The sequence below is a fragment of the Protopterus annectens genome, chromosome 11.part0 (genome assembly GCF_019279795.1).
Source record: "Protopterus annectens isolate FY-2018-M chromosome 11.part0, PAN1.0, whole genome shotgun sequence".
Classification (NCBI taxonomy): Eukaryota; Metazoa; Chordata; order Ceratodontiformes; family Protopteridae; genus Protopterus; species Protopterus annectens.
Window position 1 is genome coordinate 8,679,953 of NC_056745.1, and position 12,761 is coordinate 8,692,713.

General features: G+C 46.4%; 1 protein-coding gene across 2 annotated transcripts in view; it reads right to left on the reverse strand.

The window, feature by feature from the left end:
- The window catches only part of LOC122815112 (zinc finger protein 260-like), a 743,919-nt gene that overhangs the window by 470,026 nt on the left and 261,132 nt on the right, over window positions 1-12,761 (reverse strand). For both annotated transcript variants that reach the window (XM_044087356.1, XM_044087357.1), the window contains exon 3: window positions 4,852-4,962. In XM_044087356.1, the coding sequence (XP_043943291.1) occupies window positions 4,852-4,962 (111 nt within the window). The remainder of the gene's footprint in view (window positions 1-4,851; window positions 4,963-12,761) is intronic.

A 12,761-nucleotide genomic window follows, 5' to 3' on the forward strand; every position in this document is an offset into this window, starting at 1 on the left:
GGCCTGTAGTTCTGAAACCCTCCTTGCTGAAGTAATTGCCAGTAGGAAAGCAGTTTTCCATGACAGGTGTTGTAGGTCTGCTGTTGCTGCTGGTTCAAAGGGTGATAGTGTCAACTTTTCTAGCACAAAGTTTAAATCCCAAGCTGGTAATGGTGGTTTCCTTGGAGGTTTTACATTCTTGATTCCTCTGAGGAACTGCCTGAGCAAAGGGTGCGAAAAACAGGTGGATCAAAGCTGTATTCTGCTGAAATAGCTGATGCATGTATCTTGATGGAGGAGTAGGAGAGGCCTGAATGAAGAAGTTCGGCCAGATACTCCAGAATGTTAGGCATATCTATGTTTGACACATCTTTTCCTCTTTCCGTACTCCAAATGACAAACCTTTTCCATTTTCCAGCATAGTTCCTTCTTGTTGAAGGTCTGCGTGCTTCAGAATAATGTCTTTAACTCTTTGGGAAAGTTCTGGATTAGCTGCTGCTATGTGATGTTCCATGCAGTCAGTTGCAGCGTTTTAGGTTTGGATGTATGATGCTGTAGTTGTTCTGAGTTAACATCAAAGGCATCAGGGTATTGGCCACATATTGTTCGAGACATGCTCTTCAGTAGTGGGTACCAGTGTTGTCTTGGCCAGTTTGGAGCTATCAGGATTATCCTTGGACGTTCTTCCTTGATTTTTAGTAGTACCTTGTGTATCAAAGGAAGAGGTGGGAATGCATATGCTGTTAGGCCTTTCCAGTCGAAGGAGAGTGAGTCCACTTTCCATGCTAGTGGGTGGAATGTCCTTGTGCAGAATTTTTTGAGCTGGTGATTGAGAGGTGATGCGAATAGGTCTATCTGTGGCATTCACCATTTCTTCGAGATGGTCTTGAAGATGTCCGGTGCAGCTTCCATTCGTGGGCATCCAAGTGGTTCTGCTTAATATGTCTGCTAGAGTATTGTCTTTCCCGGTACAAATATTGCCTGTAACTGAATGTTGTAGCTGAGTGCCAGGGTCCACAGCTCCAAGGTCATTCTGCATAGGGGTATGAATGAGTGCCTCCCTGTTTGTTGATGTACCACATGACTGTGGTGTTGTCTGTCCTTATCATCAACTGGCCCTCTTTGAGAAATGGTTTGAACTTTTGGATTGCCAGTTTTACTGCCAGCATTTCTTTTAGATTGATGTGCAGGTGAAGTTGATCCTGTGTCCACAATCCTTGCACGCATTTGTCCAGCATGTGGGCCCCCATCCTAGGTCTGAAGCGTCTGTTGTGATGGTCTGGCTTGGTTGACATCTGCGAAAGGGTAGGCCTGGGTTTGACTGGCATGCCTGAGCCCACCATAGGAACTCCTGTTTTAAGCATGGAATTAGTGGGATTTCTGTTTCTAGACTGTCTGTGTTGGGACCATAAATTCTTTAGGTACCACTGTAGTTTCCTCATATGTAGTCTGGCAAATGGGACCAAGATTATGCATGATGCCATGAAGCCCAAGGCCTGCAGAACTTTTCTTGCTGTTAACTTGTTCAGTTTTGTTAGTGCCAAGAAGTAAAGAGGAAGTTCTTTTGTTTTCTGTAGTCAGGAATGCCATTTGTTGTACTGTGTCCAATTCAGCCCAAGAATGTCCTTGTTTGGGATGGTATCAGCCTTGACTTTTGTAAATTGACTGTGTATCCCAGTCCTTGTAGCAAGTAAATGACCCTTTGTAAATCTGTTGTCAGCTTGCTTTTGTTGTCCCCTTGTAGCAGGCAGTCGTCCAGGTATGGGTAAATTTGAATTCCTGTAGTCTGCAATGGGCGATTACTGATGCCAGGCATTTTGTGAATACTCTGGGCAGTAGATAAGCCAAAGGGCAATGCTGAGAATTGATAGTGCTCTGATCCTGCAAGAAATCTGAGGTATCTTCTGCAGATTGGTCGAATGGGGACGTGCAGGTATGCCTCCTTGAGATCTAGAGTTACCAGCCAAGACTCCTTGCCCAGCATGGGAAGAAGTTGCTGTAGGGTCAGCATTTTGAATTTTGGGACAATGATGTATGTATTTAAGGTGGACAGGTCGAGAATTGGTCTCCAACTTTTTCCTTTCTTGGAACTAGGAATAGTCTGGAGTAGAACCCTTTCCTTGTTCTGCTGTTGGCACTCTTTCCACAGCTCTCATGTTTGCTAACTCCATTATCTGGCGTAGAGCCTCTGTTTTTGATTTGGAGGTAGATTTGGCATTCCTCTTTTGACTGGTAAAGTGTGGAAGTGAAACCGTAACCTTGATCTATGGTTTGTAAAATCCACTTGTCTTTTGTTATGTAGTGCCAGTTCTTTGAAAATAAGGTTAACTTTCCGCCTAGAGGAGCTGCTATTTGTTCCCTGGTAGGCGGATTTAGGATTAAGTCACTGTGGTTGTGCTGATGTAGTGGCAGTGGCTGTGTCTGTGCCTCTGTTGTTACCTTGCCACTGTCGTCCTCTGTAGGCACCTCCTCTGGATTGGTTTCTGCCTCTGGAACGTCTATTCCTGCCCCTTTGAAATTTTGTGGAGTCAGGAAAGGACCAATTTTTGGCAGGCCAGTTCCTGCTAAACCTTGGGGTTGAACCTGCAAGAAATCTTTAACAGTTTGAACAGATTTTGCCTTTTCTTCCATTTTCTTCATAACCTGCTGGGCAGGTGTACCAAACAAACTTGTCTTGTCCATAGGAGCATCTAGCAACTTAGCTTTAACATGATCCGTAAAGCTTGTTCCTTTAGCCATGCATGCCTTCTTATCACTGTGCCTGTCATGGCTGATCTAAATGAAGCCTCCAGTGCATCATAGCCACATTTTAAGGAATGGTTGCTAACCTGTTGTATGTTATTTACCATCTCTAATACATATTTCTTATCAAGAGATTCATCAGTGGTTAGTTTTTAGTTAACTGATCAAGCATAAACTCTTGGTATTGTATCATGTGAAACTGACAGTTTAAAGCTCTAGCTGAGAGAGTAGCTGAAGTGTAGACCTTTTACCCCATCTGTCTAGTGACCTTGCTTCCCTTTCAGAAGGAATAGGGTTTTAGCTGTGGTCGCTGCTACTGCCTTGGGACCCTGGGATATAGTTTCTGGGTCTGCAAGTGGGGCCTTGTAAAGGTGGTGATGAGTATCTGGCACCCTGTAAAATCTGTCTGGTTTGGCAGGGGCTGGGGGTAAAGAATCTGGAGCGAGCAAACATCATTGAAAGCATCATCCACCACAGAGAGAACAGGAGGTATAGCTAAGGGCCTGTGCTGTGGGAGGTGCAGAAAGGTCCTAAGTCTTTTTCTGGAGTCTGAAAATCCTGTTGCTGCCATTGGAACTGTTCTCGCATGGCATGCAAGGTTTCCCCAAAGGAGAATTCTTCTGGTGGGGAAGCAGCTGGAATGGATTCTTCAGCATCAGAATCTTCAAAATTGGAGAAGGGAGCCTCAGGCTGGTCAGTTATGTCTGATTCATCAGCAGAATCATCAGAAGACACTGGCTCAGGGGCTCTGCCCTAGGTCTCTTCTCTGGGGCTGAGAGGCCCTGTCTGGGTGAGATTGAGATCCTCTAATTAAAGAAATTAAATCTTCTGCCAAAGAAAGCATTTGAGAACTAGAAGAGGGCCTGGATGTGGGGGGTTTAACAGGCACTGATTTAGTAGTCTTGGCTGCTTTAGCCCTGGCGAAGGCCTTAATGGACATGGCAGCTGGAGGCCTAGCAGCACCACGTGCTGGGGTAGAGACATCCAAGGGGATGGTGTCTGATAAGTCAACCACCGTAGTGGGTAAAATTTCTGAGGTTGATTCAAGAGTTGTAGCAGGGGCCTCAGTTGTAAGAATAGGTTCAGCTGTACTTTGAGCAGTTTTCTCGGTTTCGGCCGAAACCGAGACACTCGCGGTTTGCTTTACCGTGGTTTCGGCCAAAACCGCGGACCGCGAGTGTCGGTCTTTATCTTTGCGTTTTTTGGGGGTAGTCGGAGGATCCGACGGCATAATGTACGCAAAATCAGAACCGAAAAACTGTTCTGCAAACTCCGACCGACGCCTAAGCGTTCGTCGGTTGAAAGAGGCACAGGCCGAACAGGCTGCTACGTCGTGGGCTGGGCCTAAACAAGGCAGACAGTAAGGACATCGGCTGAGGCAAGAAAGAGTCCCCAACGGGGTACTTAGCTTTAGAAGTCTTCGAAGTAGTATTCGGTAGAAGTAATCTCTGGATCCGACCGACCGGCACTTGCGAACAGCTTCTGCTTGGCCACGCGGCAAGAAAGACTGAGGAAAATGGCGTCGGCTGATGCTTTTATACCCGAAGACCAACAGTGATGACGTCGGGTGGAGTGCGACATCAGCCGAAGCCGGACCCGGACTTTGGAATCCGGCCGACTGCAGGGCTGCCTGACGACAGGACAACCCACTTGTTATGACTGCAGATGCATCCATGAAGGACATCTGTGTATATTTATACTGGGTGATTTTACTATACAAATATGACATTTCCCTTTATTCGGGGAGATGCAGGATTATTTTACGGTGTCTCCCACATACGTGCCTTTCTTTCCAATAAAAGGAATTAAGGAGATTCCCATTTTCTACTGAACTGTGTTGTGTGAAATTTAATGGTACCTTTAGCAACCTTAACGTACATAAGAACCCAAAAAGAATTAGCAGGCAGGAACTCGTGCAGCTTGGCCCACAGAACCTTTCCTGTAAGATGCTAGTAGCTGCTTGCCCCATGTTTAAACACATTACTGTACACCTGGGAAACGTCAATAATGACCAATATTTTTACATTGCATTTTCTGACATTATCATGTACTGATTTTGCCTTAAACTGTCCATCACCATCTTCTTAAATTGTTCTCAAACATAATCAGGAAAAACAACCACATACTTACTGCTGGAGGCATCAGATACTTTCGGCTGAAGCAGGGTTTCTGCTTCTTCCAAAGACTCGGGTACATGTTTCTCAAAAAGTTGCAACAGCTGCTTCTTTGGCACCCTATATCCTGCACAAGGGAAGTAGAATAAATATTGTACTAAAATCTCCAAATCTGCTACAATACTGAGCTCATCACTTCCACACAAAACTTGGCTGACAGTGATTAAAATAAGAAGTTATGTACCTACCATAACGTTCCATGTTAGTTGTCTTCTCTCGCCTTCTTTCTTGCTTGATGGGTTCGGAGCCGATCCCTCGGCTCCGACTCGGCACTTGCTAAGCTCGAGAGTCACTTTTACCAGCTCGAGGCAGCCCCATATCCCATGATGCAAGGCGGTAAGTACCCAGATCTCGTTTGCTGACAAAGGGCAATAGCACCAAGCATAAAAGAAAGAAAACTTACAGATGGAAGAAGGACCAGGTCTGAATGGTCTTCAGCATAACAGTTTCTTATACAAGGTCTGTCCAGGCCAGGGGGAAGGAGGGAGGGTCGCAAGAAAGAAGGCGAGAGAAGACAACTAACATGGAACGTTATGGTAGGTACATAACTTCTTAATGTTAAGTTGTCAATCTCGCCTTCATTCTTGCTTGATGGGACCGCGTCCCTAGCACCTCTATCCTGGGTGGCTCAATGGAACAAACTCTTGAGGACTGTAGAGCCAAAACTGGCTCTGTCCCTGGAGGCCAAGTCCAATTTGTAATGGGAAACAAAAGTGTGAGGAGTAGCCCAAGTGGCGCTGCACAAATAGTGTCCAAAGGAAGTCTAGCTTGAAAAGCTGTAGAAGTAGCTAAGCTCCTAGTTGAATGTGCTTTAGGTTTTGAGCACAGCTGTTTTCCCCTGAGCGTATAAATTTCAGAGATGACCGAAGAAAGCCATCTGGACAAGGTCACTTTAGAAACAGGAAGGCCTTTTTTATTATCCGCATAGAAAACAAAAAGTTGATCAGATTTTCTAAATTTTTTTGTTCTGTCCAAATAATATCTAAGTTGACGGTGGACATCAAGATAATGAAGCTTTTGTTCAGCTCTATCTGAACAGTTAGGAAAAAATACAGGGAGATCAATGGATTGATTCAGATTGTTCTTTGAAGCGACCTTAGGTAAAAAGGTTGGATTAGTTCTCAAAGATACTCTGTCTTTGTGAAAAACCAAATAGGGGGGTCGAACCGAAAGAGCATGAAGTTCAGATACCCTCCTGGCAGATGTAATAGCCACTAGGAATAAAGTTTTCCAAGAAAGATATTTCAGGGAACAAGAAACAGCTGGCTCGAAGGGGGGAAGAATCAAGGATGTCAGCACTAAATTTAGATCCCACTGAGGAGGAGGATTCCTGATTGGAGGCTTTAGTAGGAAAATTCCTTTCAAGAAGGCCCTGCAGAGCCTATGGGACATAATATTATGATCTGCTATCCCGACATGAAAATTGGAAATAGCAGCTGTGGAAGAAGAGGAGCCTGCATGAAAAATCTCTGCTAAGAAGTCCAGGACTGCCTGAACAGGGGCAGTAAAAGGATCAATATTTTGGGCCTTAGCCCAATAAGAGAAACGTTTCCATTTGCTTGTATAAATCCTCCTGGTAGAGGATTTTAGCGAAGCTACTATGATGTCTCTAACTGGGTTAGAGATCAAAGGAAGCCTGGCTAAGGAAGGAAGTGGAGCAACCATGCTGTGAGGTTGAGAGAAGGGATTGACCGGTGCAGTTGACCCGATTGGTGAATCAGAAGATCTGGCACTGGGTCCAGATGCCACGGCTGCACCAAAAGGTGATGATGGAGGAACGGGAACCAAACTTGTCGAGGCCAGTAAGGGCAATGAGAATCAATTTGGCTCTCAAACGGTAGCTTTCTGGATCACCTGAGGGATCAGAGGAAATGGAGGGAAGGCATAAAGAAGTCCCTGGGGCCAATCCTGGGTCAGAGCGTCTCTGGGGATGGCCTGATAGAGGGAAGAGGCTGAAGAAGTCTGGACATTTGCTGTTTTGGGGAGTAGCTAAAAGATCGCAACATGGACGACCCCATTCCAGAAAAATCTCTTCCGCTATAGATTGCTTGAGAGACCACTCGTGAGGCATGAGGATAGCTCTGCTCAATCTGTCCGCTACAATGTTGGTTTTCCCAGGGATATGCGTTGCTACCAGAAACCGATGAGAGGAGATCGCCCATTGCCATAGTCTGGCGCTTCTCGACACAAGGGGTAGGACTTGGTTCCGCCCTGTTTGTTGATATACCAAACTACAGACATGTTGTCTGTGTGGACTGCAATTGTCCCTACGGGAAGAAAGTCGTTGAGGGCTTGCAACGTTAAAAGCACTGCTCTCATCTCCAGGACATTTATGTGCAGATGGTACTCGAACGGCTGCCACGTCCCATGAACCATCCTGCCCTGATAATGACCCCCACCCGATCAGGGAGGCATCCGTGGTGACAGTGGCTATCGGGATGGGGGTACAAAGTACCTGCCTTGGTGAACCTGAGACAATGTGATCCACCAAGCAAGATGCTCTTTGCATGTCTGTGTCACCAGAATCTGGTGACGCATTGGAAGTTGCTGGTATGACCATTGTGTGAACAGCATCCACTGAAGAAGGCGCATGTAGAATCGAGCCAGGGGAAGAAGAGTAATGGCCGCAGCCATAAGACCTAATACCTTTAGAACCATTCTGGCCTGTACTTTCTTGCTGGCCAGAATGATCCTGACATGAGTCTGAATATCTGAAACTCTTTGTTCTGTAAGGGTAGCTGACATCCGAACAGTGTTTAAGTTTGCGCCTATGAAGGTAATAGACTGGCAGGGCGATAAGGATGACTTTTCGAAGTTGATTGAGATGCCCAAATGAGAACAAAGGTCTATTGTGTAATCCCTGGCTTGTATAAGCTGATGCCTGGTGGTGGCTGACAGGAGCCAGTCGTCGAGATCGGAAACACCTGGAATCCTTGACGTCTCAGGTGAGCCGTGACCACTGCCATGCATTTGGTGAACACTCTGGGGCTGTAGTGAGACCAAAGGGCAGGGCTCTGAACTGGAAATGACTGGACCCCAGCCGAAGCGGAGAAATCTCCTGGAGCGTCTGTGAATTTTGATGTGATAGTACGCATCCTGAAGATCTATTGAGCACATCCAGTTGTCCTACTGTAAGAAGGGCAGAATTGACTGAAAAGTGACCATTCGAATCTTGTCTTCCTGACAGACTTGTTGAGTCTGCTGAGATCCAATATTGGTCTCCAGTCTCCCGTCTTTTGGGGACCAAAAGAACCTTGAGTAGATTCCGGCTCTGAATGGTCTATTGTAACTGGCTGACTGGCTCTTTTTGCAGTAGTTTTGAGATTTCTGACTCTGCAATCTCCCTTAGACCGGTGGTACATCTGGAAGGGAACTTGAGGGAAGGGACTTTCCTCAAAAGGAATTATGTAACCCTTGGATATGATCGACTGTACCCATCTGTCTTGAGTGAGGGAATGCCAGGCTTCTGGGTACAGTGATAATCTTCCCCGACTGCCTCCAAGGAGGGACAGCCGGGCAGCACCTCAGGGATGCTGAAAGGGCTTGTCAGAGAGAGGCTCCCTGTTTCCCTGGTTCTTGGACCCCTCTGCCTCTAGAGCGTCTGTTGTTGTTACCCCCTCTGCCTCTAGGGGTAAACTGACCACGTGAATCCGGCGTGACTCCTTGGGATTTACGGAACCACATTTTCCCGCCCTTCTGTCCTTTGGGATAAGGTCTAGAAGGGGTGGAAAAACGGACTCCAACAGCAGAAAGAGTCTTGCCGTCCTGCTCGCACCTGGTCAAGGTTTCCTTCACCTGAGGGCCAAACAAGGCTGACCCATCAAAGGGAGAATTTGTGAAGGACGCCTTAAAGGGATCCGCAAAATCACATAGCCGCATCCAGGCTTGGCGTCTAAGAGCCACACCTGTACCTGCGGCTCTACTCGCTCCATCCGCAGCATAAGATATTAGCCGCATGGAGGAGTTTGCAATGGAATTGAGGGTTCCTAGCTGCGCAGCAATTTTTTCTTGAGCCCCTGCAGCTGTAGGATCCTGAACTACTTCACCCAGCTCCTTAAGGATATCCCTCTGGAGTCTGGTGAAGTGACATAGGTAATTCAGCAAACGCATAGCAAAGGTCGCTGAGGAAAACATCCGCTTACCGTACCTATCCATGGTCCTAGAGTCCTTATTAGGAGGATGGACGGGCACGGAAGGATCTGCAAGTTCCTTTTTGGTGGCCGCAGCCACCACCATGGCATCAGCGGGGACACCCTTAGTAAGGAATTGTTTGTCACACGCGGCAGTGATAAATTTTGAAGGCCTCCTAGGGACTGGCTCTACAGAGTCAGGAGCTGCCCACGCCTTCGTGCAATAACCTGCATAAGGGGTCGAAGGCGGAGACACCCAGGAGGAGGAGGGACGAGATCCAAACGCCTCTAGGTATACTGACTCATCCTCAGAGGGATTATTGGTGGGCCAGTTTACCCACTGTTTCAGAAGTGCTAGGATGTCTGAGAAGGAGACATCCTCAGAGGGGATCTAGGGATCCCTCTGACTCATCAAAGTCAGTATCCAAGTGACAGACTCGGGAGTCTACATGCTTCCTCTTACAAGTCCTCTTCCTAGGAGGATCTCCCGAAACATCAGGAGAATCCTCGGAAGAGGGGAAATTCCCAATGGGGAAACCTGAGGCGGAGGATCTCTGGGTCCTGTAGCAAGAGAAGTGGCAGAGATGTCAACAGGTACTATAGAGGGAGGAGCTACGGGAACAGACTGCTGACTGATACCAGTGGCCAGTACACTCTTCATCACCTCGAATGCTCCTCCCAGGCAGGTCCGAGAGAACCCGCTCAAGAGCTAGGAACTCCAGGGACCACCGAAGGGAAGTCTCCGAGGCAGATGTCGGAGCCGAGCTCACCAAGGCCGAGGCTCCAAGGGAAGAGCGGGTTCGGACAAGGGTCCGATGCCACTCACCCCTCGGAGGAGACCATGGAAGCCCGACCACCGAATCCCTCTAAGGAAGGTCTCAAGAGGAGATAAGAGTAGAGGCTGAAGGAACAGAAGGGGTATCCGTCCTCCAGCCGTAGCAGTAACCATTCCGAAGACTCCAACTCCAAGCTCTGGGGTAGAGTTGAAGGAGGAACTGTAACGGGTGTGGACCAACAGTCGCCTGTTGAGACGGACTATGTAACATTTGGGCCAGTACCTGTGACTTAAGTAATCTACTGACCACTCTCTCTAGGTCATGATCTGACAACCTGGATGACCTTGAAGATCGGCTCCGATGGCTCCGTTCCGATAGAAGAGGTGAAGCCGGGCCGAAAGTATCGGCTCCAAGGAAGGAGACCTCGACCTCTTCCTGGAATGAGCCATCGGAGCCGATACTATAGATCCTGTCGGAGCCGACCTCGGAGCCGACAGGAAGCTCGATGTATCGGCTCCAGCCGAGCCGAGACAGCCACCAAAGTACCGGTGCGGAAGCCGATCGGAGCCGACACCGATGCCTGTGCCACATGGGTGTCGGAACCGATCGAGCCGACACCAAGTGGTCGATACAGATTCGGCACAGATAGCCATCGGTGCCGAAGGCTGTTAAGCCAGAATCGGCTCCAGCCGGAGCCGATCTCGACTCGATGCAGTCGGAGCCGAGGCCGCAGGCTTAGACACAGAAGCCTGGGCCTTGGAAGATTTAACTGATTTGGATGGAGCCGACTTAGCCGGAGAGCCCTCCGGCTTAAGAAGGCCCCTAAGGATCAGTTTGTTGCGTCTTTCCTGCAGGACTCTCTGGCTGAAGGAATGACAAATAGCACAGGAGTCCTGCAGGTGAAGAGGCCCCAGGCAATACAGGCAAGAAGTGTGACCGTCTGTCAGAGACATCTTCTGACAGCACGAGTCACACTTCTTAAAACCTGAGACCCTCTCCTTTGACATGGTGCTTTACACAAACACACACACACACCAGTCAAAAAATTAACTTAAATAAAATACCAAAAAGGTATTTCTATAAACAAACACACACACTCTAACAGGGAGGGGATGGGATGGGTAAAGTTTGACTAAAATAAATTAGAAAAGACAGGTATTTTCTGTCACAAAAGGTAAATAATTAACTAATAACTAATAATTAAGGGTTTTTTTAAGAAAAAGGGGCTTAAATATCCAAAAAGTGAATCACTTACCAGGAGCTGGTAAAAGGAGGACCTCATAAGCGAAGCGGCAAATGAGATCTGGGTACTTACCGCCTTGCATCATGGGATATGGGGCTGCCTCGAGCTGGTAAAAGTGACTCTCGAGCTTAGCAAGTGCCGAGTCGGAGCCGAGGGATCGGCTCCGAACCCATCAAGCAAGAATGAAGGCGAGATTGACAACTTAACATTCTATTTTACACAAAGCGGTATTCCATGAAACTGTTTATAGCATCAAAATGAATCAGACATTTGTTTACAAAAGGAACTGCATCACTAAGCCAGGGTGTCACAAAAGGAGATGCTGTCAGCCCAACTGTCTGGAGTTTTGTGAATGATTGAATGTCATTTGTGATTATTGACATGATTTATATGGAAGTGTCTCAAAAGGAAATACTGCCAGCACAGTTGTCTGAAAGTCTGTAAACGGTTGTGTCATTTGTGAATGCCGACATGCTTCATGTAAGATGCTTGTGTTACAGTATTAGAACTGTATGTCATATTGTACAGACGTGCTGAAGAGATATTTTGTAAAATACTGAGCAGAAATGTATATACACTATTGTAACTGTTTAAAATGTATATATTTAGGGGAAACTGGAAAACAATAAACTTGCAAAAGTTCTGAAAAATATTTGAAATTAAATTACTTTATGGCTGGGCCATAAAAAAGACATTATCTTTCAGTTTCAGTGCAACAGGAGACAATGTCTGTACTACAGATTTTTTGTATTGTCTTTAAATGTGGAGGAATGCAAATGCTACCAGATGCATCAATGGTTGCCTTTGACCCTTGAAACTGAAGTCAGATGACAAGAAATTTCGTCATTCTGCAAGTATCCCAGTAGTAATATTTGAAATATTAATTTGGGAGAGAGAGTTAGTATTTCATATCTGTCTTTGACCTGACATCAGCTGGAAGACCCATTCACCACATATGCCTTACTTGCTCGGTAAGTAAGTCCAGGGAACAGTATAATTCTCTGAGATACAGTCAGGAATACAGCAAAGCTTAATTTAGATGTTTTTCTTTGTTTGAGACTGTCCTGCAATGTTGTTTTAAGCATTTCCTGTGATTTTGAACTCTGATGTTACTGTGATTGCATACAGAGTATTTTTTGCTCTTTTATTACTTATTATTAAATATATTTAAAACTTTCACTGTGGCTGATATTTGTGAGACATATTTAGGTTTGCGAGTACTTGCATATTTATTTGGTGACACTGTGTAGGCCACTCCTAATAACCTTGCTCTTGGTCAAACTACCATTTTTATTCAAAGTAAGACTGGGCACCTTTTGGTAAGGGCCTTAAAAGTAGCTGAAAAGGAGTTGGCTGGTGGCAGTAATAACTACCTTATAGTCTGGGTATAAATCCCTATGTCACAAGATGGGTTGCCAACTGGTTCACTGACAGAACCCACAATGTGAAAGTAGCAGACTCCAAATCCGACTTCAGACCAGTGACAAGTGGAGTACCACAGGGTTCAGTCCTGGGTCCTCTCCTGTTTGCTATCTACTTCTCTGAAGTACAGGCTAACAGAGAAGGTCTTTGGCTAACAAAGTTCGCAGATGACTGCAAACTAGGAGCCATAATAGAAACTCCTAATGATGTGGACATCCTACAAAAGGGCCTCACTGAGACAGATGCCTGGTGTCAAAGCCATGGCCTCAAGCTCAATGCCAAAAAGTGCATTGTC